The 26,650-nt window shown below is 43.5% G+C and overlaps 1 protein-coding gene across 1 annotated transcript in view; it reads left to right on the forward strand.

Moving 5' to 3' along the window:
* The window catches only part of arpc5b (actin related protein 2/3 complex, subunit 5B), a 31,812-nt gene extending 23,192 nt beyond the window's left edge, over positions 1-8,620 (forward strand). The window contains exons 2-4 of the mRNA XM_072511225.1: positions 356-428; positions 1,588-1,764; positions 8,195-8,620. Coding sequence (XP_072367326.1) covers positions 356-428; positions 1,588-1,764; positions 8,195-8,257 — 313 coding nt within the window. The 3' untranslated portion in view covers positions 8,258-8,620. The remainder of the gene's footprint in view (positions 1-355; positions 429-1,587; positions 1,765-8,194) is intronic.
* The last annotated feature ends 18,030 nt before the right edge of the window (positions 8,621-26,650 follow it).

The raw sequence follows: 26,650 nt of genomic DNA on the forward strand, positions 1-26,650 counted from the left end.
GTGCCAACGCTGACAGCAAGATAATGTGAGGAGAATGCCTCTCTTTTGTTCTGTGCGTGAGCATGGCCCAGTTGTGGCTCTGTTGGTAATAGCATTTTTCTCCTTTGATCAGAAGATTGAGTTCAAATTCCACTCCTCGACTTAATGCAAAAATCAAGACTAACACTCCACTGCTGAAGGAGTGACACTGCAATTCTAGAGGTGCCAACTTACAACGGAAACATCAAACTAAGGCTCCCCTCTTATGTGGGCGTACAAGATGTCATAGCACTATTTCAAAGAGAGTGCATAATCCCCAGTGTCCTGTATTCCTATGCGTAAAATATGAAATCTGTTATCCTTAATATCTGTGCACAGGAAATCTAAATGCAGCTCTCCAAGCAGCATTGAAAAATCCTCCGATTAATACAAAGAACCAAGCTGTTAAGGTAAGGCTGAAGGATTGAACACCCTTTCCGTTGCAACATTTTGAAACTTCCAAGAATCTTCAGCAATTATGATCCAATCTGTTTGCCAAATCCATGTGAGGTGGAAAACCAATATATTTTGATGTACTGATTTTGTTTGCTGTTTAAGTTTGTCAACTTAATGGGCTTGATTTCAATTTGACTTGAACTTGGATTAATGTGTGAAATTTAGATTAATAGGCTGAGTAGATTTAATTCAGTTTGGTTAATGACATAGTTTACATTTGGCAGATCTGTTTTTAAGTTGAGACCTAATTGAATTTTTAGCAGCAAAAACACTGACTTCAAAACTACAAATATGTGGGACAGTGATCTGTGTGTCATAGTGTCACTTTTTGTGCTTTAAAAAAAAAAAAATTCTGAGTACCTAACTAATTTTTCCCAATTAAGGGACAATTTAGTGTGGTCAATCCACCTACCCTGCACTTTTTGGGTTGTAGTGTGAGACCTGCACTGGAGAATTTGCAAACTCCGCACGGGCAGTGACCTGGGGCCGGAATCAAACTTGGATCCTCGGCTCTTGTGAATGAGCAGTGCTAACCGCTACCACCATGCCGCCCTACTCTTCATGCTTATGTACAGTTGAACTGCATGTTCTGTCTGCCCAAGCAAATGCACATAACATGCATCTGAGTTGAGGGGGAGGTTGTGGGGGGGAAGCAGATAAAGCCTTTTGTGAGCTGCCTTATTGAAAGTACTCTATATAACTTTCCACTCCACTGATTCCACTCCTGGGGCTGGTTTAGCACACTGGGCTAAACAGCTGGCTTTTAAAGCAGACCAAGGCAGGCCAGCAGCACGGTTCAATTCCCGTACCAGCCTCCCCGAACAGGCACCGGAATGTGGCGACTAGGGGCTTTTCACAGTAACTTCATTTGACGCCTACTTGTGACAATAAGCGATTTTCATTTCATTTTCATTTCATTTCATTTGCTTAAGTTTAATAAATCTGGGGACCTCACTGGCTGTTTGCCAGTCAGTACAAGCTATTTGGTAGAGGTAGTAAGTTAATACCCCTGCCCTATTATTGTTTAAAGCAAAGAAATACAAGTGTTATTCAGTTTGTAACAATTGTAAGTATAATATTACCACTGATGAAGCTTCTTTTTGTCTTTAACAGGATCGGGCAGAAGCTACTGTTGTTAAAGTGTTGACTTCATTTAAAAGTAATGATATTGAAAAGGCCGTTCAATCCCTTGACAAGAATAGCATTGACCTCCTGATGAAGTACATCTACAAAGGTTTTGAAAAACCATCAGAAAATAGCAGTGCAATTTTACTACAATGGCATGAAAAGGTTAGTGGAGCTTAGTATTTACCAATGTATGAAAAATGATACCGTTGCATTTTCTACACAAAAGCGTAGCCCAACTTGGTAGGTTCTGGGAAAAATATGGCCACAATATTAATATGGTGGTGGTTTCTGGTAGGGAGGGGGAGTTGCATGGAATTTGGCCATTTACCCAGCAGCTTTTTCAATTAATTAATTTGCCTTCTGGGTTTTGTGTCTCTTAAGCTGTGCAGTGGATGTGATGCACATCGCCATGACAATATTTAAAAGGAAAATGTACAAACCGAAATTGAAGGTGGTCAGGATGGATGATGAACATCGGAGCAAGGGAAACACCCAGAGTTAATACATTCCTAGAATTACTACTAGGTGCAGTCAGGAGGAGGAAGAAAATATTTTTCCCAGCAACGGGACAAAGAAACCTGCAGTTCATCAAGAAGATCAAGTTGCGAATAGTTGAGGAGGAGAGCAGCAGAAAAGCTGTGTGCCAGTCTTGAATGCAATGTGGGAAACAATTTAACTGCCTAACTAGGTTAGGGAACGTGAGTAAATTGCTGAGTCAATGATATCCTTTGGTTTAAGCTCCGATCCCCCCTCACTCTAACTTACTAAGCATTCTCCATCACAATAATTCATTCACGCTCAACTATTAGTAGCTCCCAGCTTCACTTGCTGTGCACTTCTTCAGAGCGCTAGTTATTCATCATTGTCACTTACTCTAATTTCTATGAAATTTAATGCATTTGTCTCATAGTCACCTTCACTGAATGCACTGCATCCATCGGGTGAATGTTTGACCATCACTCATCCACAGGTCTGTTTTCTAACCTCTTTAGAAGTGAGTGAAAAGCGTGAGAGAGAGGTCTGAAGGTGGACTGCTGCAAATAGTCCAGCTAACTGATCCCAAGGAGGAGACCCTGGAAATAAGTGACTGCATTCTTCTTAGTGAGCTAGGGATCTCACTGATAGCTGGCAACAGAATTACAGATACATCTAACAGGCAAACGCTTACTTTAATTCATCATTGACTAAACTAAGAGAAGATGGTTGTCAAAATTGTGGCTTTGCCATGATAAAATAATATCCCTTTTGTATTTCAGGGATTTTATTATTTCTGTACAGCATGAGGACCTCAGTCATTCTGAGGGTGCACGGTCATAGGACATACAGACATGCACCAGTCAAATACTCTCACTTTGGTGGATCCACTTTGATAGTCAGTTGTCTTTTCATTTGGTGATTCATCCCCCACAAGTGAGCATGAGCAGACACTGGTGACAGGGACAGTGGTGGAGAGTCCACATTGGGAGCATAATCCTCTCCAAGCTCTGCTCAGCTGAACACTGAAGCTGAATCCTGGAGCAGCTGCTGTTGAGAAGGAGAATACTAGGGATGTATCAGCAACTTAGCCAGGTACTGAAGATGTGCTTGGTACGCTTTCAACAAAAGAATGTTTACCATGGTAGAGTGACCGCCTTCATGGAGCTTCAAGTGTGACTCTGAAATAGGTCTGTAAAAACATGACTACAGATTTTTAAATTCAATCTTCTCTGCAGCCTTAAACATTGATGCCATACAGTCTCTGTGACTCTCCAACATGCCACTGATCTCCACCAGACTGGTCTGCAACCAAGTGGTAGAAGGGATGAAAGGGATGGCTCGGGATTGGATAAGAGGGGGCATTTCCATTCAAAGCAGCTGCACTCTTTCCCAATCCAGTAATGGCATGCTGTCTCACCTGATAGTCACGTCATTCCTTTTGCAGGAGAAATAACATTTGGCAGAACTCTTTGGCTTCTAAGTCCAGTGGGCATAGATGAAAAACATCTCAGCAGGCAGGCAGCAGAGCAATCTGTCTATACCTCAAAGAATGCACAATATACAATGTAGCAAAGCTCAAGAATTGTAATTCACCAAGGGTGTGATCACGGATGTTTGGCAAAATGTAAAGTTTCCGTTTGAATGATGCCACAAAATGTATTGATCAGTATTGCTTCTATGTCTTGTTCATCGTTGCATCTTAGTGCTAATCTACTCTTTCCTTGTTTCATCATGAATGTTGGTACATGATATGACCCACTGGATGGATGAGGATTACAGGACTGTTTAGTGCATATGGATGGGCATGGTGACCCTGGTGTAGGAGCAGACGGCAGAATTTTGTTCCTTGTGTTTTCCACAAGATGAACCTTTGCAATATTAGGGCATCCTTGGCATCATGAGCAGCAATGTATAATTGGCTGACCTGGTACGGGATGCCCCATTTCCTTGTGTTTTCCACAAGATGAACCTTTGCAATATTAGGGCATCCTTGGCATCATGAGCAGCAATGTATAATTGGCTGACCTGGTACGGGATGCCCCATTTTCATCTTCCTCTTTCATGTTCACCTCATCCAGAGCTCTTTGATCCTTCTCTGCCTTCAGTCCTCTGAATGCATTGTGTAGGATGCAATACAACATTGTAATTATGGAGACACTTGCTGGCGAAAACTGAAGGGCACCTCTAGACATCTCGTCAACATTGTGATGGTTTACTCTATGATGCACTCAGTGGGCATGTGATGGGTTCCCTCACAGCCAGTTTAAAGGGGATATCCCTTGTCTCCTATAATCCAGCCCTCAAGTCACTGGGTCAAAATCCTAGAACTCCCTTCCTCAGCAAGACATGCCCACTACAAAGATTGCAGTGGTTCTAAAAAATGGCTCACAGTCACCTTCCATAGAATCCCTACAGTGCAGAAGGAGGTCATTCAGTCCATCGAGTCTTCACCGACCTTTCCAAAGAGCACTCTCCTTAAGTCTACTCACCCGTCCTAACCCCGTAACACCATGCATTGATCATGGCCAATCCACCTAACCTGCACATTTTTGGACAGTGGGAGAAAACCAGCGCACCCGAAGGAAATCCATGGGGACACGGGGAGAACATGTAAATGCACACAGACGGTCACCCAAGGCCAGAATCGAACCCAGGTCCCTGTGCTGTGAGACAGCAGTGCCAACCACTGAGCCGCCTTCGAGGGCAGTTACAGATGGACAATAAATGCTGGGCTTGCCAGTGAAGCGCACCTCCTATGGACAAATATTTAAATTCTGCATCCCAGAACAAAAATATCTGGAATGTTGAATTCCTACAGTTGAAATGTATCATGATGGCCCTGGGGAATCTGACACAGACCTGCATCAACCTCTCGGTAGTTGTAAATTGATGGGTAATATCCCTTGCAGTGATGGTACTTGTCTTGCACAATGTGCAGTCAATGACACCATGTCCCAGTGGGAATCTGAATACCCATTCAATCTATTGTCATTGAGGAAATCTTAGATAATTGCTGGCCGTGGCAAACAAAAACTACCTTATGTGCGGCAAACTGGGAGATCTGGAGACGTCTGTTGTGTCCCAGAAGGATCCAGAGGCAAGGGGAAAAAATTGGTGTGGTAGTGAGTTTTCATTTTTTTAAATAAATGTTTTTATTGGGTTTTTGAACAAAGTATATTTACCGTTATGTGCACAGAATAAGAAATATATATATTTATAAAAATAAAATAGAATAACTGATAGGGTATTGTGCACCAGTTTAACAGCAGCAACTCTGTACAATTGGCAAAATTATTTACAACACATATGTTGGCGACTGTGGGGAGGGAGGGAGGGAGGAGGGGGGGGGGGGGGGGGGTTGGAGACTGGGGGGGTAGATATACATTTGGGTGCCGGAGAAACAATTACAGAGGGCAATACTCGAATGGGTCTGATGTTGGTGTTGTCACTTGCTTCTCCCGAACAGATCTCGCTGCCATTGTCGTCTCGCGCTCACCTCCGCTTCAGCCGTTCCTCCCGCCTTTCGTCTGTATTCTCCTTGTTCTCTGTTCCTGGAGATGCCAAGTTTGTTATCGTATCCTGTGCCCCCCTTCCGGCTGCCATTTCCCTGCCTCCTCCCTGGTTCCCCTCTCTTGTTCCTTGACCCTTCCTCTCCCCCCCCCCCCCCTCCCTCCTCTGGTTCGCCGTTCTTTCCTCTTAGGTTTAGCTTTGGAAAAGGTGCAAAGAAGATTTACCAGGATGTTGCCTGGAATGGAGAGAAGGTCTTACGAGGAAAGGTTGAGGGTGCTAGGCTTTTTCTCATTAGAACGGAGAAGGATGAGGGGCGACTTGATAGAGGTTTATAAGATGATCAGGGGAATAGATAGAGTAGACAGTCAGAGACTTTTTCCCCGGGTGGAACAAACCATTACAAGGGGACATAAATTTAAGGTGAAAGGTGGAAGATATAGGAGGGATATCAGAGGTAGGTTCTTTACCCAGAGAGTAGTGGGGGCATGGAATGCACTGCCTGTGGAAGTAGTTGAGTCGGAAACATTAGGGACCTTCAAGCAGCTATTGGACAGTCCAAAGATGTGCGGGTTAGGTGAATTGGCCAATGATAAATTGCCCTTAATGTCCAAATTGCCCTTGGTGTTGGGTGGAGGTGTTGAGTTTGGGTAGGGTGCTCTTTCCAAGAGCCGGTGCAGACTTAGGGGGCCGAATGGCCTCCTTCTGCACTGTAAATTCAATGATAATCTATGATTAATCTAGGACAAAGGTTCGGCACAACATCGTGGGCCGAAGGGCCTGTTCTGTGCTGTATTTTCTATGTACTATGTCCCCTCTCCCAGTCTATCTGCCTCTCTTGCTTTGGCTACTTTCCCCTGATTCTTGGCTACCTGGCTATTCTTCTGCTTGTTCGTTGGCCACAAACAGGTCCCGGAACAATTGGGTGAATGGCTCCCACGTTCTGTGGAAGCCGTCGCCTGACCCTCGGATGGCGAATTTGATTTTCTCAATTTGGAGAGATTCTGAGAGGTCGGACAGCCAGTCTGCAGCTTTGGGTGGTGCTGCTGACCGCCAGCCGAACAGGATTCTATGGCGGGCGATCAGGGAGGCAAAGGCAAAGGAGTCTGCCCTCCTCCCCAGGAATAGATCTGGCTGGTCCGAAACCCTGAAGACCGCCACTTTCGGGCATGGCTTCACCTCATCCCCACCACTTTGGACATTGCCTCGAAGAAGGCTGCCCAGTACCCCGCAAGTCTGGGGCAAGACCAGAACATGTGGGCATGGTTGGCCGGGCCTCCTTGGCACCGTTCACATCTATCCTCCACCTCCAGGAAGAACCTACTCATACGGGTTCTTGTTAAGTGGGCTCTATGTACCACTTTTAACTGCGTCAGGCTGAGCCTTGTGCACATGGAGGTGGTGTTGACCCTGTGCAGTGCTTCGCTCCAGAGTCCCCACCCTATTTCAATTCCCAGGTCCTCCTCCCATTTCTTGTTGCGTCCAGTACGGTGTCGGCCTCTCTACCAGTCGGTCATACGTGTCGTTACAGTTTCCTTTATCTAGTTTGCTTGTGTCCAGTAACTCTTCCAGTAATGTCTGTCATGGCGGTTGTGGGTACGTCCTTGTCTCCTTTCATAGGAAGTTTTTGAGTTATAGATACCTTAGCCCGTTCCCCCTGGCTAGCTGGAATTTCTCTGTCAGTTCGTCCAGTGTTGCGATCCTGCTGTCCGTGTATAAGTCCCTGACTGTCAGTGTCCCTCTGTCCTGCCCCCACCCTTTTGAAGGTGGCGTCAGTCAGTGCTGGTGTGAACCTATGGTTGTTGCAGGTGGGAGCTTTGTCCGACATTTTGGTCAGGCCAAATTGCTGCCGTAGTTGGTTCCAGGATTGGAGGGTGGCTATCACCACCGGGCTGCTGGAGTGTTTTTTGGGTGGGGACGGGAGTGCGAGGGCCTGGAGGGAGGCCCCCATGCGGGGGGCCCCCACTAGCTTCTGGCTCCTTGATCCATCGCCTTATTCGCTCAGCCTTCGCCACCCAGTGGTAGAATTGTAGGTTTGGAAGGGCTAGCCCTCCCTGGATTTTGTTTTTTGTAGGACCTTCTTTGGGATCCTAGCATAGTGACTTTTCATAACCACTCATGATGCGTGGCTACCAGGTCCAGCAGAGCTCAGGCTCTCCTTCAGGAGACTGCAGATATCTAATTTGACAATTGGAGCCTGAGGAAGCGCTTCTCTTTTGAAAGGTCATGTAAACGGAGCCTCTATTTGTAAAAAAGTATGACCTGGGTCATGCCTCCTGCAGCCACTGCTGTGCCTGTGTTGCTCACCACTGTACATTGTGGCTGTCATGAATGGTGATTGATTACCTCTGATGTCAGATGCACCTTGCTTGCTGTCCCTGCCTTAAGCAACCCATTTGTGGTGGCATCACAGCCATCACCACACTGCACGTGAGGAATTATTGGTTTGAAGAGGGCTCAATGCCACTTTACTCCCCCGTGACCCATTTCCTCCTACTCTTCTACTCTTTCTCCCCCCCCCCATATAAATAAAAGCTTAATAGCTTAAAATTCTAAGCAGAATTATTGTTGAAACTGCCATTACCACTTTGCATATCTTATTCCTTAGGTATTAGCAGCAGGAGGAGTGGGATCTGTAGTGCGAGTTCTAACAGCGAGGAAAACTGTTTGAGCAATGGAACCAAGAGCAGCTGTCTGGTACAGAGGAATTGCTGGTGCCGAGACCAAAAGAACCAGTTCGTGCAGCACTGGAGTCATATAATCTCCTTTCATTTAAAAAAAAGTTGGCTTGCTTTTTATGACCAGTATGTATATGTAATTATTGCTGTTCATGTGTCAGTTAACCAGAATCAAAGATGCAATTTTAATTTGGTTTTATAAACTCAGTATTTAGTACAATTTTTGTATCCGAACAAGAACATTTCTGAAGCTGTTTTATTTTAAAAAAAAGACTTGCCAGGAAATTGGAGATTTTTCTTTGCAGAAAACTATCCTTTTTTACTTTAAATGATTGAATAAAGGTACAGTATATGAATGCGTGATGCACATTGACTAAAATTTGATGCATTCAGACGCAGTTGGCCACACATACAGCTGTTCATGAATATTTTAAATTTGAAGCTGGGATGTGTAGCTGAGTGATGATAGCTGAAGCACACAAAATCACCCAAAATATTTCTAGTTGAAATCATGCCTTGATTGATGATGGTGAATATTGAGGTTCCAGCAGCTGGGGATTAATTAATGTGCTTTATTATACCTGGCATGAGGGGCGATTGTGATATAAAGACCTTTGAGATAATTGCTTCCGGTGAACCTGTAGGGGCGATATAATACCTTTCACTTTTTTTGAAGATGCATTTCAAATTAAAATTAAGAATTGCGTGAGAAGTACACAGCGAACAAATAAATTCAGTTGGTTACTACATCAGTATGCCCAGAGGTTTACAGTACAGTGGTCACTCACAATTTATCTGAATAAAGCTTCCAATTATTATGTTAAGAATGAAACTTGAACAACAATACTATCGCTGATTTAAAGATACAATTGCCAATTTCCATTGTATTTTCCATCTATTATTTGAATAGCTCAGTTTCACGAATGGCACATCAGCTCGCGACAATGGCCTTTCGGTTTTTACCTGCGTACTTGTTCTAACTAATGCAATTATTTCAAATGGTATATTGAGCTGATGGTGAAATTTAAAGCAAATCACTTTTTTTAAATGTTGGTTTCACCGTGAGACTGCAAAAATGAATAAGCTGTTTTACTGCTCTTCAGTTCACGCCTTTAGCCATGAGGTGGTTTTCCCCACCCCATGTCCAACACCAGCACCAACCCACCCCTCTCCCATCTTCCTAAACCTTGTTAATCCCAAGGTTCAACATCTAGTTACTCCCAATTATACCACACTCATCAAGGCACAGTTTGACAATATACTTAAAAATGTAAACACCAGAAAAGGTCTATTAGTGGCACTGACATTTTGTCTCAGAACTTAAGTGATTTATAGTAATGGTGTCTATTGTAAAACAGAACAGGGGCTAAATAAATAGCAGTTAAAATGTAAGCTCTGGTTCTGGGAAGTCTGATTAATCAGTGAATTATGAAGCACCCTGTTGTTGGTTATGAAATAAATGTGTTTTTATAGTAGATCTAAACAAAATGCCTGAAATGAGTATGTTAAATAGGAATTGATATTTTAAATTGAAGTAATTACTGGTTACAATTGGAAGTATTTTGTTCAAATTGCCACAATATTTTTTAGAAGGATCAAATATTATTAAACTACGTGGTTAGTACAGTTGCCTCACAGCTCCAGGGTCCCAGGTTTGATTCCTGGCTTCGGTCACTGTCTGTGCAGAGTCTCCATGTTCTCCCTGTGTGTGCGTGGGTTTCCTCCCACAGTCCAATGATGTGCAGGTTAGGTGGATTGGCCATGCTAAATTGCCATTAGTGTCCAAAATTGCCCTTAGTGTTGCATAGGGTTACTGGGTTATGGGGATAGGGTGGAGGTGTGGGCTTGGGTAGGGTGCTCTTTCCAAGAGCCAGTGCAGACTCAATGGGCCAAATGGCCTCCTCCTGCACTGTAAATTCTATTATATTATTGCAATTCCTCATTTCGTGGTCAGGATTTAAATTGCCAATATACACAGCTTGCCTAAATTTGACACAAGTTCTCTTCTACATTGCTGCTTCAGATACGAATTGGACTTAATTTAGTCTAATTCAATGCAGGGTGTCGCTCTGTATTTTAATTTCTTCCTCCTGTGGGGGGAGTGACTTAGTTAGGGAACACAGGATTTTAATCTTCCTGTTGGTGGGTTTCAGCACAGGTGGGGGTTGAAAAATCCTGTGTGTGGTCTTCCCATCAACTACCCGCCCACCTCAAACTGTCTCAAATTTTATGGGTGGTGGTGGTGGCGTCAGGTGACCCACCCATCTTTGAGCCTATTGAGGCCCTTAAGAGGCAAATTAAGGGCCTCTTCCCACCCTCTCGCAATTTTGTGAGCAGCGAAGTGAGGCTTAGGTGGGAAACCTAGCAACTTTAGCAGCGTGGGATGGTGTTGGGCAAGTGGTGTGGGAGATCGCTCCTTTATGGGTCCACTGTGACCAATGGTGGCGCACCAATTCCCGATGGGAAATTTCTGCTTTTCAGTAGAATTGGGAATTCTATCCTTTTGTGTATTGGACCTCTCTGCCTGCTTCTTCTCCACAGCCTGTTGCTTCACTCGGCGATGTAAGTGTGTTGTTCTGCTTGTGCCCAATCCCAACCATTGCCACTGCTGATTATTGAAATGAAAGCAAATAATGCAGATGCAAAGATCTTAAATAAATCTAAAGTGCTGGAAAACTCGGCAGGTCTGGCAGCATCTGTGGAGAGAAAGAGGTAGTGTATCAAGTCCAATAGGACTCGTCACAGGAATCTGGAGTTCTGAAGAAGATTTGTATTGGACTAAAAGTAACTATCTCTTTGGACTCATGTTGCCAGGCCTCCTGAGATTTTACTGTTATAAAAACATAAAATGCTGGAATCGTTGGCTGAGTAAGAGGCATCAGATTAGTCCCTAGTTTAACCTACTTCGTGTGAGGAGCGTTGTGGTGAATTTTGTTGTTGGGGAGTCCGAGAATGTGGCAGGTGCTTACTTCAGACCTGATGCCCAAGGTAAATGAGATAAAGCAACTGCCACTGCATGAAAGTTACTGGTCAGGAATATTGATCAGAAAATAACAACCCCCACAGCCTTTTAAAAAGCTGCAGAAATAAAATACTGCCATTGCACTGAGATATATGGCTACAGCATGAAAATGAACCGGTGGGACAAGGCTGGAGGTATCTGAATCCCCTAGGATTTTGCCTTCCAGCAATGGATGAACAGGTCAGTGATCATGATCAGTCAGTTCTGCCCACCATCCTAAGCACAAAGGACAGTATATCAGCTTGGCATGTCAACCTGGAGGCAGTTCAGAGGAGGTTTACTAGATTGGTATCTGGAATGAGTGGGTTATATTATGTGGTTATCTTAGAGAGCTTGAGGGGTGACTTGAAAGAATTATACAAAATCCTGAATGGTTTTAACAAGATGGATTTTGAGAGGCCATTTTGTCTTGTGTGTAAGTTCAGGATAGTAGGGCACTGTTTCAAAATTAGGGATCACCCTTCTCGGGCAGGGATAAGTATCATTGAATATTTTTAACGCAAGGTAGATCAATACCCAAGCCTAACAAGAACCTTAGGTTATTGGGGGCAGAAGAGAATGTGGAACTCCTCAATCATGATCTTATTGAATAGTGGAGCAAGCCTACTTCTCATATTTTGGTTTAACCTCTGGAATCAGCCTCTGCATAAATGAGCAGTTAAAAATTAGGACCTCTTAGGCCAGACGGTTCAGTTAGGCGTTGCCTTTATTAGCTAATCCATCACGGGAGGTTAAGTTGTACTTGTCCCACAGTCCCAAATCATTACCCCTGCTGGGTGGACAGGCACAAAACCTTCCTTCCTTGTTGATTCAGTCCAGACGCTCTTAAGCGCTGGGGAGTTCAGTGGTTGAGCTGGTAGTTGCTTGCACTGTGATCTGGGTTGTCTGCTCTTTTTTTTTAAATGTAGAAACAAGGTGCTGATTTTAATTACCTGTTTGAGTAGCCTAATTGATTGTTGAATGTCAGGCCTGTGGGGATTCATGTGAAAAGTCGATTAAATTGCCAATTAACCCTAATTGTGCACAGCCAGCCCTCGTCTTTTTCCCCATCCCAAACACGAGTGGATTTGAATAAAGGATTTCCGCCCACCCTGAACACCAAACTGCTGAACTGGAAAGGAATCCACAGCAATTACAGCATTCCATGAGTCACATGTTGTGATATGAGTGTGTTAATTGTGGCTGTCACGTAAAGGAGTCATAACCCTCATCACTTGGGTAGGGCTGATACTTCAGTTGGGGCTGATATTCTGTTTCTTGTAACTGGAAAGTCAACATCCTGATTAGATTTGGAATCCAAAAGTGAGCCCAAAAACATTCACCTCGTGGTACTTTTACAATTGCTGGTGTGTCAGATGATGTTCAAAAGTTTGTTGATCCAAAGATTCCATGTTTGAGTAATTAACCAGCAATTGCAGCAGTCATTAAATAGTTGCCACCAGTATAGAGAGCAGACAGCATTGTTACTCTTGCATGGAATGTGGTCAGTTATGAACATTTCCCATGATTTTGCTGCTTTCTGTTTTGACCTGAAATTGTTTGTAAATACTTTGTCCTAATGTGTACATGTTGAAATACTGGTCACTTTGTTGATTTGATACCTGCATTGATCCACAGTCTTGACTAATAAGGTAAACAAAGTGATAACTATTTCTACCTATTTAATGACTAATAACTCCACCTGTTTAAAATGGCTTAGAAGTATTTACATTCACTACAGGAAGTCGGAGGGAAGTAAAGTGGGGACAGAAACAAAAGGCAGTAAGGGGAAAAGTGAAAGGCAGAGGAACCAGAGTAAAACATCAAAAAGGGCCACAGTGCAGAGACTGGATAACTCAGCGAATGGGTCCAGTAAGGCTAAGAGAAATAAAACACGGAGAGTGTACAAAACATGACCGGACAGATGATCTGAGAAAGCAGGGCAAAGAACATGGGAAGTCTAGATTAAACTGCATTTATTTCAATGCAAGAGGCCTGATGGGCAAGGCAGAAGAACTCTGGGCTTGGGATGGGACTGGGATATTCTAGCTATTACTGAAACATGGCTAAGGGAGGGGCAGGACTGACGGCTCAAAGTTTCAGGGTACAGATGCTTTGGAAAGAGAACAGGAGGTAAGAGGAGGGGGAGTTGCGCTTTTGATTCGGTAGGATATCACACCAAAAAACGTAGGAGCAGAGTTAGGCCACTCAGCCCATCGAGTCTGCTCCACCATTCAATCATGCTGATATTTGCCTCCCCTCAATTCTCCTGCCTTCTCCCCATAACCCCTGATCCCCTTATTAATCAAGAACCTATCTCTGTCTTAAACACAGTGATTTGGCCTCCACAGCCTTCTGCAGCAAAGAGTTCCACAGATTCACCACCCTCTGGCTGAATAAATTCCTCCTTACCTCTTTTAAAGGATCGCCCCTTTAGTCTGAGATTGTGTCCTCTGATTCAAGTTTTTCCTACAAGTGGAAATATCCTCTCCACGTCCACTCTATCCAGGCCTCGCGGTTTCCTGTAAGTTTCAATAAGATTCCCCTCCCTCATCCTTCTAAACTCCAACAAGTACAGACCAAGAGTCCTGAATCATTCCTCATACGACAATCTGTTCACCCAGGGATCATTCTTGTGAACCTCCTCTGGACCCTTTCCAAGACCAGCACATCCTCCTTTTGATATGGGGCCCAAAACTGCTCACAATACTCCAAATGGGGTCTGACCATAGCCTTATACAGCCTCAAAAGTACATCCCTGGTCTTGTGTTCTAGCCCTCTCGACATGAATGCTAACATTGCATTTGCCTTCCTAACTGCCGACTGAACCTGCACGTTAACCTTAAGAGAATTGTGAACAATGACTCCCAAGTCCCTTCGTGTTTCTGATTTCCTAAGCATTTCCCCATTTAGAAAAGTGTATACCTCAATTCCTCCTTCCAAAGTGCATAACCTCACACTTCGCCACACTGTATTCCTTCTTTGCCCACTCTCTTGACCTGTCCAGGTGCTTCTGCAGGCCCCCTGCTTCCTCAATATTACCTGTCCCTCTACCTGTATCATCTGTAAAGTTAGCAACAGTGCCTTCAGTTCCTTCTTCCAGATCATTAATGTATATTGTGAAAAGTTGTGGCCCCAGCATAGAGCCCTGAGCCCCACTAGTCACCAGCTGTCAGACTGAAAAAGCCCCCTTCCCATTCTCTGCCTTCTGCCAGTGAGCCAATCCTCTATCCATGCCAGGATCTTACCCTTAACACCATTGGCTCTTAACTTATTTAACAGTCTCCTATGCGGCACCTTGTCAAAGGCCTTCTGGAAATCTAAATAAATCACATCCACTGGTTCTTTGTCTAACTTGAGTTTTGAGCAGTACTGAGAGGGATAGATCTGAGGCTTCACTCACTGAATCTAATGGATAGAACTGAAAAATAAGAAAGGAGAGATCACTTTGATAGGATTGTACTACAGGCCCCCAAATAGACAGTGGGAAATTGAGGAGCAAATATGTAAGGAGATTACAGATGGCTGCAAGAAAAATAGGGTGGTAATAGTTAGCCGTAACATTAGGGGCTTGGATGGACAGAAATATATTGAGTGTATTCAGGAAGAATTTCTGGGCAAAACTTTACCTCCTCTTGGGAAATAAGGAAGGGCAGATGACAAGTGTTGATGAGGGATCACTTTGAGACCGGGACCATAATACCATTAGTTTTAAGATAGCTATGGGGAATGATAGGTCTGGCCCAAAAGTTAAAATTGTAAATTGGGGCAAGACCAATGATATTAGACAGGAATTTTCTAAAGTTTGTTTGGGGAGTCTGTTGGCTGGCAAAGGGACAGCTGGTAAGTGGGAAGCTTTCAAAAGTGTGTTAACCAGGGTTCAGGGTAAGCACATTTCTTTCAGAGTGGAGGGCCAGGCTGGTAGAAGTAGTGAACCCTGAATAACTTGGGATATTGAGGCCCTGGTCAAAAAGAAGGAGGCATATGACATGCATCGGCAGCTGGGATCAAGTGGAACCCTTGAAGACTTTAGAGGTTGGCGGAGTAGAGTTAAAATCACGAGGGCAAAAAGGGGACATGTGATTGCTTTGGCAGATAAGGCAAAGGAGAATCCAAAGAACTTCTACAAATACATAAAGGGCAAAAGAGTAACTAGGGAGAGAGTAGGGCATCTTAAGGACCTACAAGGTTATCTATGTGCAGACCCACAAGTGATGGGTGAGATTCTAAATAAATATTTCTCATCGGTATTTACTGTTGAGAAAGGCATGAAAGTTAGGGAACTTGGGGAAATAAATAGTGATGTTATGAGAAGTATACATGTTACACAGAAGGAGGTTCTGGAAGTCTTAAAGCGCATCAAGGTAGATAAATCCCTGGGACCTGATGAAATGTATCCCAGGACATTGTGGGAGGCTAGGGAGCAAATTGCGGGTCCCCTAGCAGAGATATTTGAATCATAGACAGCCACAAGTGAGGTGCCTGAAGATTGGAGTGTAGCAAATTTTGTGCCTTTGTTTAAGAAGGGCCACAGGGAAAAACCAGGGAAGTACAGGCCGGTGAGCCTAATGTCTGTGATGGGTAAGTTGTTATTCTGAGAGACATGATCTACAGGCATTTAGAGAGGGAAGAACTGATGAGGGACAGTTAGCATAGCTTTGTGAGTAGAAAATCATGTCTCACAAATTTGATTGAGTTTTTTGAAGGGGTAACTAAGAAGGTAGTGTGTGGAATGAGATGCCAGAGGCAGTAATAGAGGCGGGTACAATTTTGCCTTTTAAAAAGCACTTAGATAGTTATATGGGAAAGCTGGGTATAGAGGGTTATGGGCCAAATGTGGGCAATTGGGACTAGCTTAGTGGTTAAAAACTGGGCAGCATGGACAAGTTGGGCCAAAGGGCCTGTTTTCATGCTGTAAACCGCTATGACTCTATGAGATCATTAAAAAGTGCTACAATGACATGACTCTTTGTCACACAAAATCTCACTTTTCATCCTTGCTTCCCCCTTTACCCTCCTCTGTACCCAGCCTCTCAAACCTGGTACCTCACCAGCCCTGCCAGCCTGGATCCAGTGATAAACCAGACTTTTAAATCTGGGCTCCTCTTCATTGGGACTGCCAGTAGTCCCAGCAGCGGCCACTAATCCTTCCTGGCGCTGCTGGGACTACAGAGCTTCTAATCATTCAGATTGGTTGGCAGCTCTCTAGGCGAGCTTTCCTCCTGAGATAGGGGCAGAGGTCTCAGTTGAAAGCAATTCGCTCGGCTTCCAGCATTGCTGAGGGCAACAGTCACTTGATTTCTTAGCCAGGTGGTCTGGGACCACCACACTCAGTAAAACGCAGTCCTCAGCGTGAATATTAAAACTACATTCCAACTCTCCTGGTATAGGAAGATAGGAACAAGAGTGGGCCTGCTCTGGGATTCTTTCATGACTGAACTGGTCTGTACTTCAACAATCCAATTCACTGTTATGCTAAATGAGTATGTCGTACTGAGGTTAAACTAATTTCACCACGAAGCACAATTAGTGTACTTAATATGTTTTGAAACTTGGGTTGCAAATACACTTAAAGACTTAAATCTCATTATTCTTGGGACGCAAACATAAACGAAGCACAGTAGGCAACGTTGCTGCTTTAGCTTTGGTGCATATTGTGAAATGGAGCGTTTTTTTTTTAAGTGTGACCCAGTGGTGCCGGAGACGATCGTATTGGTGGATGTGGAGAATACCTTTGATCCGGCAGAGTGGTGGTACTTGTTTGAGATTCTTGGACGGTTTGTGTTTTGGTTGACGTTTGGTGCATGGGTACGGTTACTATATGCATCCCCCACAGCAAGTGCGAGGACGAATGGGATGAATTTGACGTAATTTAAGTTGCACGGGGTGCCCGTTGTCTCTGTTGCTGTTTGACCATTGAGCCTTTGGCGATTGCACTGCAGGCTTCGAGTGATAGATTCACAGGGGATTGTGAGGGGAGAAGAGACCACAGGGTGTCATTGTACGCTGAAGATCTATTGTATTTTGCAAATCCACTGAACAGTATGGAGAGAAGTATGGAGGGTGGATAAATTGTTTGGGATGGCAAGAAGCCGAGGATTAGTAAGAGCCTTTTTGTGGAGGGGGAGGTGTGGGGATGTGGGGGGGGGTTGGCACTCGCAAACCTGTTGCATTACAATTGGCCGGCAAATGCTGAGGGGGTGAAATGATGATGGGAAGAGGGGGGACAGAATGGATGCAGGTGGAGGAAGCCTCTTGCATGGGGATGGATTTGACGGGTTTATGGGCCAGTGTTTAGAGAACCCCAAAGTGTATCATGGAGTTCACCTGATCCATAACTTTTAATAGATTGTGGTATGGGGAGCACACGGCCCACTCTACAGGTGTGGTACAGCAGAAATCGAAACGTATTTTTTAAGGCAAAACAATGTTTATTCTATGAACTCAAGTTGACCTTTTTAAAACATACAGTGAACATCTTAGCAACCATCAATTCAAATACAGCTCCCAAAGAATACAACACTAAGTAATCCTTAAAAACATCCCAAACAACATCCAGAAGACAAAATAAACACATTTTAACAGAAGCACATCAGGTCTACATTCACTACTGAAAACATTTATAATTCCGAATTCACCAAATGATCAAGAGATAGTCTTTTCATGGAAGAGAGATCAACAGTACACCTGCTTTGGGTTCAGCTCCAACACTGAAAACGAAACTAAAACACACCCTGCAGCAAACAGCCTAAAACAAAAGTAAAAAGCTGACAGACAGCCCAGCTCCACCCACACTCTGACATCACTGATAAACACCTATTTCTTAAAGGTACATTTCTTAAACACCCATTTCTTAAAGGTACTCTCACATGACAGGGCCTTGGCGACTGCTCTGCTCCCGTTTTCTCCAGGGAGGTATACTAGTAAGCTGGTGGTGGTGTCATCCATCAAAGTTTGGAACCAGTTAAGGGGGTATTTTAAGTGAGGGCACATATCTGTACTGGCCCCTACTTGTGGGAACCATAGCTTCATATCGGGGTGGGGCTGTGGGGGGGGGGGGGGGGGGGAATGGATGTGATGTATGGGAGGGGGCATGGGGAAAGAATAGAGGCGGGTAAGGGACCTGTTCGCCAAGGGTAAGTATGTACGGTTGGAGTAATTGCAAGAGAAGTTTGATTTGCCGAGGGGGGAGTGAGTTTAGGTATTAGCAGGTGTGGGACTTTGCACAAAAGGAGTTACCTTCATTTCCTCAGTTACCAGAGTATCCGCTTTTAGAAAAATGGTTGGTTCCAGATGAGTGGGGGCAAGGGAGGATCGGTGATATCTATGGGTGGTTGGGAGGGTGGACGTAGAAGATGTTAATGGAAGGGATTGAGCTGAAGTTGGAAGAAGAGCTGGGGATTTGGGTGAGGTGGGGAGCCTGGATCGAATAATGCATTGGATCAATTCGACCTCCCTTGTGCGTGGATGAGCCTTATACATTTCAAGGTGGTACACAGGATTCATATGAGATGGAGTCGGGTGAGTGGATTTTTCCCATGAGTGGAGGATGTGGGAGGGGGCCAGTGAACCACACTCATCTTTTTTGAGGGTGTGCAAAGCTGGATGATTTCTGGGAGGCGGTGTTCGAGACTTTGTCGAGGATAGTGGGGATCAAGGTGGCACATGCCCTTTGGTGATGATTTTTGTGGTGTCGGACTGATCGGAGTTGATGGAGGTGTAGGTGGCCGATGTCATGGCCCTTGCCTTTCTGATTGCCCGGCAATGGATTCTATTAATCTGGAGGTTGGCAGTGCCGCCAGGGGTCACAGCGTGGTTGGGGGATTCATACGAATTTTTGAGTTTGGAAAAAAATCAGGTTTGCCCTTCAGGGTTGGAAGAGGGGTTCTACACGCTGTGAAGTTATGTTTGAGGACTTTTTTGTCAGGAGGGGGGAGGGAGGTTTACAGGTGAAAAATGGGGGGAGATTTACGAACTGTAAAACATGTTTATTTTGCTGTTTGCATTTGACTGTTTGGAATAAAATATATTTCTAAAATCAATGGATGTGGTTTTCAGGCCAAGATGGAGGGTAATCAGTATAGTTAAGGTGCGGTTATTCTTTCACACCTTTAACACGTTTGATGGCGGGTAGGCAGAAGGGAGTAGAGAATCTAGCAGAAGCTGAAAAAGTTGTAAACCAGCCAGCTCAAAATCACATTGCAATTCTCCCAACGCTGGGTAAATGGGGGATCAGTCCTCCTGCTGGCTGGTGGCGTGGATGTCATTTAATGACATCTCATGAATGTTATTTAAAATGGCTGCCCGTCAGGCCTTCAATCTTGTGTCACACTAGCATGAAATTACTTCTGTCTGAAACCCGCTAATGGGTGGCATGCACAAGGCGCTCCTCAGTTCGCCAGAGACTTTGAGTTGAGGACAACAAAAGCTTTCTGCCACAGTGCTGCACTGCTCCTGATGCACTGAGCAGCACTCTACTGGGACAGACTAGTTCCTGCCCCCCATCTCCAGTCTGATCTGGTCTTTATGGACAGCACCGTGCTGCTGGACCCTCCTGTGTCAATGAGTCGGATCAGTACAGCTCCTGCGGTGAGGAATACAGGAGTCTCCTACCCCCTCACCGCCCACGGTGCCATACAAAAGTGGCCACCACAAAAGAGGTTGAAAGTTGGACTGGAGATGGAGTGTGAGGTGAGGCCGGGTGCAGGAGGGGGGCTGGTGAACTGACAAAGACAAGGGGGAGCACTTGGAAGGAGGGGGTAGGGAAGGGAAAGCACTATGGGGTCAGTGTGGAACTGGGGGAAGGGTGAGGGCTCATGATGGCAGGCAGAGGTGTAAGAAGGTGGATGATGGGAATGAAAAATGGGAGGAAGTAGGAAGACAGAGAGGAGGGAGACTGGATCCCATCAAGGCTGCAAGAAATGCAGACAAACAAGGGGCCTAAGGGTTGGGCATGTATTACTGGAAGGGGATGCACGCAGACTGGATGATGGAGAGAGTGCCTATTTATGTGGCACATTAAGGATGGTTTACACAAATACTAAACAGGTTGGGTATTTTGTGAAGGTTATTGTTGTCCATTGTTCTCTATGGAATTGAGAACTATGTCAAGGCACCAGTTTAAATTCCAGGGCTGACGGGTGTCAGAATGCAGACATTTCTGCTGTGCAATGGAAACGAGTCACAGATGATGGGTAATCCAGCGCTATGTGGATTTCACGGTCTGTAGTCAGAGATAGGAGTCAGTGCAAATGAACAGCGGGTATGCAACAAGAGCAAGACCTGGAAGGATGGTGTACCTCAGCTTCAAGGTCTGTGTCCCAAAGCTTGGTGTGCATTGCTATTTTACAGTCAATGTCCCAGGGTTGATGGTATCCCGTTGAGTTTTATAAGAGGTTTGCAGACCAGCTAGTGCCATTGATGGTAGATATGTTCAATGACGCTTTAGCTCAGGGTTCCCTACCTGACACTCTTTTGCAGCCCTCTATTTCCCTCATTTTAGAAATGTTATGGGCGAGGCGTTTTCAGAACCCCAAAATGTATCATGGAGTTCAACCAACCTCCCCCTTTAATGGATTTGTTGCTTTTCCTAGCACACGGCTTTTTCCCTAGGTGTGTGATTACAATTATGGACATGTGGGTTTTTAAACACAAAACACTGTTTATTGCATGAACTCAACTGAACATCTTAAATAAACATTGGATCTCTTAGCGCCCCTTACTTCAAAGATAACTCAGAAAATATTACAACAGTAAATAACTCCTTAAAATGTTCCTTCAAACAGTATCACATCAGGTTAAAGGATATATATATTTTCTGTAGAATGGCAGAGATATATTAGCTTGGTTGACTTCAGCTCCAGCATCTTGCTTTCTTCCTTCAGCTCTGGAAATACACAGTCACACACAAACTGCTTTTTCCAACTGCAAAACTAAACTGCAAAAATGGCTGACCTGACTTCAGCTCCACCCACTCTCTGACATCACTGTTTTCTTAAAGATACATTGCTTAAACATCCATGTCTTAAAGGTACCCTCACATGACACGACCCCCCAAGAAAAAAAAAACCCATCAACTTCAAGATGGTTTCATTTTTCACTTTTGCTCCATCCACTAAGAAATGTACACAGTAAATATACCTTCTCATTTAAAAAAAAAAAAACACCACATGCAAACAGGTATAATATAGTCCATTTTTCTTTGTTCTTCGTCCAAACGAAATCCTTCTCGATTGACAGTCTCTTCGAACAAAGTCTCTGCACGATCCATCCATTCCTCTACTCCTCGGCATTTCTCTTCAGAATCAGATAATTTAGTTCAATCTGACCACAGAGTCCCTTGCAATTCTCCAATACAGGATCATTGGTGATCACAGCTTTCAGGCAGTCAAATGCCTGTTGAAAGTCCGCTGTCCACTGAATTTTTTTAGGTTTCTTTTAGGTTTCTTTAGCAAGTCCATTAGTGGAGTAATCACTCCACAAACCTTTTGCACAAATGTTCGATCAAATCCACTCATGCTAAGAAATTGCAATATTTCCCTTCGTCTTGAGGGTATCGGAAACTCCGCAAGGAAAGTGATTCGGGCTTCTCCAAATTCACTTTCGGCTAAGTTCATCACCAAACCCGCCTACTGAAGTCGATCGAAGAACTTCATATGATGTTTTAAATGTTCTTTCCATGTCTGGAAGTTGAAAATAAAAGCAGATTGTCCCACTTTCTCCATGCAATCCTTCAATGGTGGGACAGGAAAAGAGTCCGTTCTTGTAACTGCATTCACCTTTCTATAGTCCACACACAACTGTTGGGTACCGTCTGGTTTAGGTACCATCACTATGGGTGAGCTCCAGTGGCTGCAACCCACTTAAATTATGCTATTCTTCTCTACTAACTTGCCCATGTGATATCAATAACTCAGGTCAGTTCGATTTTCCTCTGGAAGGTAACTTAACAATTCATCCCAATTTTTAAGAACATCCTCATTTTCCAATTTAATTTAAGGTATGTCAAATTCACAGTCATCTGGATTTCATTTGTCACTGAGTTAGAATCATTAAAACCTCCTTTTTCTCTCCTTCCCTTTCGAAGTACCTTTTAAGCATATTCACATGACACACTCGGTGAGTCTTCCTTCTATCTGGTGTTTTTACCACATAATTCACCTCACTTAATTTCCTTTCAATCTGATACGGTCTACAAAACCTAGCTTTTAAAGGCTCCCCTACCACTGGTAACAACACTAAAACTTTATCCCCACTGGCAAAACTACAAACTTTGGATTTCTTGTCCGGTACCCGTTTCATCACATTTTGTGCAACTTTCAAATGTTGTCTAGCCAATTCACCTGCTCTATTTAATCGTTCCCTAAATTTGACATGTAATCCAATCGTGTAATTTCCGATTTCTCACCCACCAATTTTTCCTTAATCAATTTAAGTGGTCCTCTTACCTCATGACCAAAATTTAGTTCAAAAGGACGAAATTTGGTAGACTCATTAGGTGCATCCCTAAATGCAAACAATACAAATGGGATTCCTTTATCCCAATCCTCTGGATAATCTTGACAATAAACCCTCAACATTGTCTTTAATGTCTGATGCCATCTTTCTAACGCGCCCTGCGATTCTGGATGGTACGCAGTTGATTTAAATTGTTTTATTCCTAAGCTATCCATAACTTCTTTGAATAACTTTGAAGTAAAATTTGTTCCTTGATCCGATTGAATTTCTGTGGGTAGTCCATATCTGGTAAAGAATTTAAGTAATTCCTCCACAATCTTTTTAGCTGTAATATTACGTACTGGAACGGCCTCTGGAAACCTAGTAGACACATCCATTACAGTCAAAAGATATTGATTCCCACTTTTTGTTTTAGGAAGCGGTCCTACACAATCAATTAGGACCCTTGTAAAAGGTTCCTCAAATGCTGGAATGGGTATTAAGGGCGCTGGTTTCATCACTGCTTGAGGTTTCCCTATCACTTGACATGTGTGACATGATTGACAAAATTTAACTACATCTTTATGTAGTCCAGGCCAATAAAAATGTTTCTGGATTTTAGCTTGAGTTTTCCTTATTCACAAATGACCTCCCACTGATACTACATGTGCAACTCGCAACACCTCCTTTCTATACCCTGCCGGCAATACTACTTGATGAACTTCTGCCCACTTTTCATCCGCCTGCATATGTACAGGTCTCCATTTTCTCATCAAGACATAATTTTTATGCTAATAACACTCTGGTATACTCTCAGATTCCTCTTCCGTATATGCTTTCTGATATATCCGTTTTATTTCTACATCTTTCTGTTGTAACTCCGCCAATTTTCCTGAACTAAAAATATCCGCCTCACCCTCCACCTGTTCTTGTTGTTTTTCAACCATCTGATCAAAAATCGTTTCTGATAATTGCACTTCAACTTCATCTTCACTCTTTGATTTCTCCTCTTGTCTTAACCTGTGACTTTGTAACCTTGTTACTACACAATCCAGAAAAATCCCAGGATATTCGTCCTTCAACACTTGTCTGATTTTACACAGGCTTATCAACCACAGTCGGCATCACTCCCACCCGCGATCCAGCTATATCATTACCCAAGATAAACTGTATTCCTGGACAGATAGTTTCTCTATTACTCCTACTACCACTTCACCACTCTTCACTGGACTTTCCAACCTTACCTTATATAATGGAACGCTACTCCTCTCACCCTGAATTCTACATATCACCACCTTTTTCTGGCAACATTCTTCCCAAACTACATAATTCCTCATCTCTTACCATTAAAGATTGACTAGCCCCTGTAGCTTAACATTGTGACTTCTTTACCTGCTCCTCCTGATACACATGAGTAAACTTTACCCACACAAGTAAATTCTTTAAAGACATCTGGCACCTTCTTAACAATTACTTCTTGAACAGGCTGTGCAATCGTTTGCACCTCCTTCGCTTCCCTTGGGCTTTCCTTTACCACTTTAACAAACCCCACTGTCTTATCCTGTTTTACCACATCAGCCTTCCCAGTGCTTTTCTTCAACCACCAACACTGTGACTTTACATGGCCGAGTTTATTACAGTGAAAACGTCTGAAACTTTTCATTTATTTTCCACCCTCCTGGATTTCTTTTTTAATCTGAGGTGCACTCTCTTTATTGTCTCCCATCAGATCACCTTTACCTTTACCACTTGAGTATTTCTCATGTCCCCAGTTTCTATCCCTCACTGGCTGAAACTGATGTCAGAAATCAATCTTTAATTTATGAACTAATTCATAATCATCTGCCATTTCCACTGCTAGTCTTGCAGTTTTAACCCTCTGTTCTTCCACATGAGTTCTCACTACATCAGGAATTGAATTTTTAAACTCCTCCAAAAGTAGAATTTCTCTGAGAGCTTCGTACGTTTGGTCTATTTTCAAAGCCCCTATCCACCTATCAAAATTACTCTGTTTGAGCCTTTCAAACTCCATGTATGTTTGACCAAATTCTTTCCTTAAATTTCTAAACGTTTGTCTGTAAGCTTCAGGCACTAGCTCATATGCACTTAAGATGGATTTCTTCACCTCCTCATACGTTCTAGATACCTCCTCCGGTAGTGATGCAAACACTTCACTAGCTCTACCTACCAGCTTTGTTTGAATCAGTAACACCCACATGTCCTGTGGCCATTTCATTTGTTTAACTACCTTCTCAAATGAAATGAAAAAGGCTTCCACTTCCTTCTCGTCAAACCTTGGCAATCTTGGACATATTTAAATAGATTCCCACCAAGCCTTCAACTCTGACGCTCTTTTTCACTAACCTCATCACTATCATCCAACTGTACGTTTCCCTTTACGTCTGCCAATTTTAACTGATTGTCATGTTTCATGGCCATTTTCTGAAGTTCAAACTCCCTCTCTTTATCTTTTTCCCTGATCTGTATCTCCCTTTCTTTTTCTTTTTGTTCTGCTCGGGCTATTCTTTCTTTTCCTCTCTCTCTCTTTCTCTTTCTTTTTCCTCTCTCTCTCTCTCTTTCTCATTCTTATTCCTCTCTCTCACTCTCGTATGCCAACCACTTTAATTCTTTCTCATGTTCCATTTGTTTAATTTGCAACTGAATTTTTGCCATTTCCAATGAGTCAAACTCTATCTCAGGCAACTTTAAATGCTTAACCACTGCCATAATTACCTCATCTTTTCGCATTTTATCAGGTAATGTTAACTGCAATGTTCTTGTCAAATCTAACAGTCTGCTTTTTGTCTCTGTCCGTAAAGTACTACGTGTAACATTCTCCACCCCCACAAACTTCTGAGCCTCTGAAAGAGCCATTGTTCACAACACTCTCCCCACTTAAACTAAAATACCGCACCGGAAAAGCAACAATCCTTCACTGTCTTTAAGTTCACAAAAGCCAATCCAATAGATAGACATTTATCCCCCTCGAACCCCCAATTGTTATGGGAGAGGTATTTTCAGAACCCCAAAATGTGTCATGGAGTTCAACCAACCTCACCCTTTAATGTGTATGTTGCTTTTCCTAGCACACGGCTTTTTCCAAAGGTGTGGGATTACAATTATGGACACGTGGGTTTTTAAACACAAAACACTGTTTATTCCATGAACTCAACTTAACATCTTAAATAAAAATTGGATCTCTTAACACCCCTTACTTCAAAGATAACTCAGAAAATATTGCAACATGTTCCTTCAAACTTCCAAGAGACTTAACACCTTTAAACAGTATCACCATAAGACATAGGAGTGGAAGTAAGGCCATTCGGCCCATCGAGTCCACTCCACCATTCAATCATGGCTGATTTCAACTCCATTTACCCGCTCTCCATAGCCCTTAATTCCTTGAGAAATCAAGAATTTATCACATCAGGTTAAAGGATATATACATGTTCTGTAGAATGGCAGAGATATATTAGCTTGGTTGACTTCAGCTCCAGCACCTTGCTTTCTTCCTGCAGCTCTCTGGAAATACACAGACACACACAAACTGCTTTTTCCAACTGCAAAACTAAACTGCAAAAATGGCTGACCCGATCTCAGCTCCACCCACTCTCTGACATCACTGTTTTCTTAAAGGTACATTGCTTAAACATCCATGTCTTAAAGGTACCCTCATATGACAGAAAAGATAAAGACCCCACAGAGTGTGGTTCACCTCATTGCTGAATGTGGATGCCAAGTTATTGGCTAAGGTGTTAGCTCTGCGATTAGAGTCATCTGTCCCAGGTATAGTTGCAGAAGATCAGATACGCTTTGTGAAGCGGCAGCAACTGACAGATAATATACAGAGGACTCTGAACGTTGTTTTTCCTCTTCTGCCCCTGAGACAGGTGTGATTATATCTATGGATATGGAGAAGGCATTTGACAGGGTGGAGTGGAGTAACTTT

The sequence above is a fragment of the Scyliorhinus torazame genome, chromosome 7, assembly GCF_047496885.1.
Source record: "Scyliorhinus torazame isolate Kashiwa2021f chromosome 7, sScyTor2.1, whole genome shotgun sequence".
NCBI classification, from domain to species: Eukaryota; Metazoa; Chordata; class Chondrichthyes; order Carcharhiniformes; family Scyliorhinidae; genus Scyliorhinus; species Scyliorhinus torazame.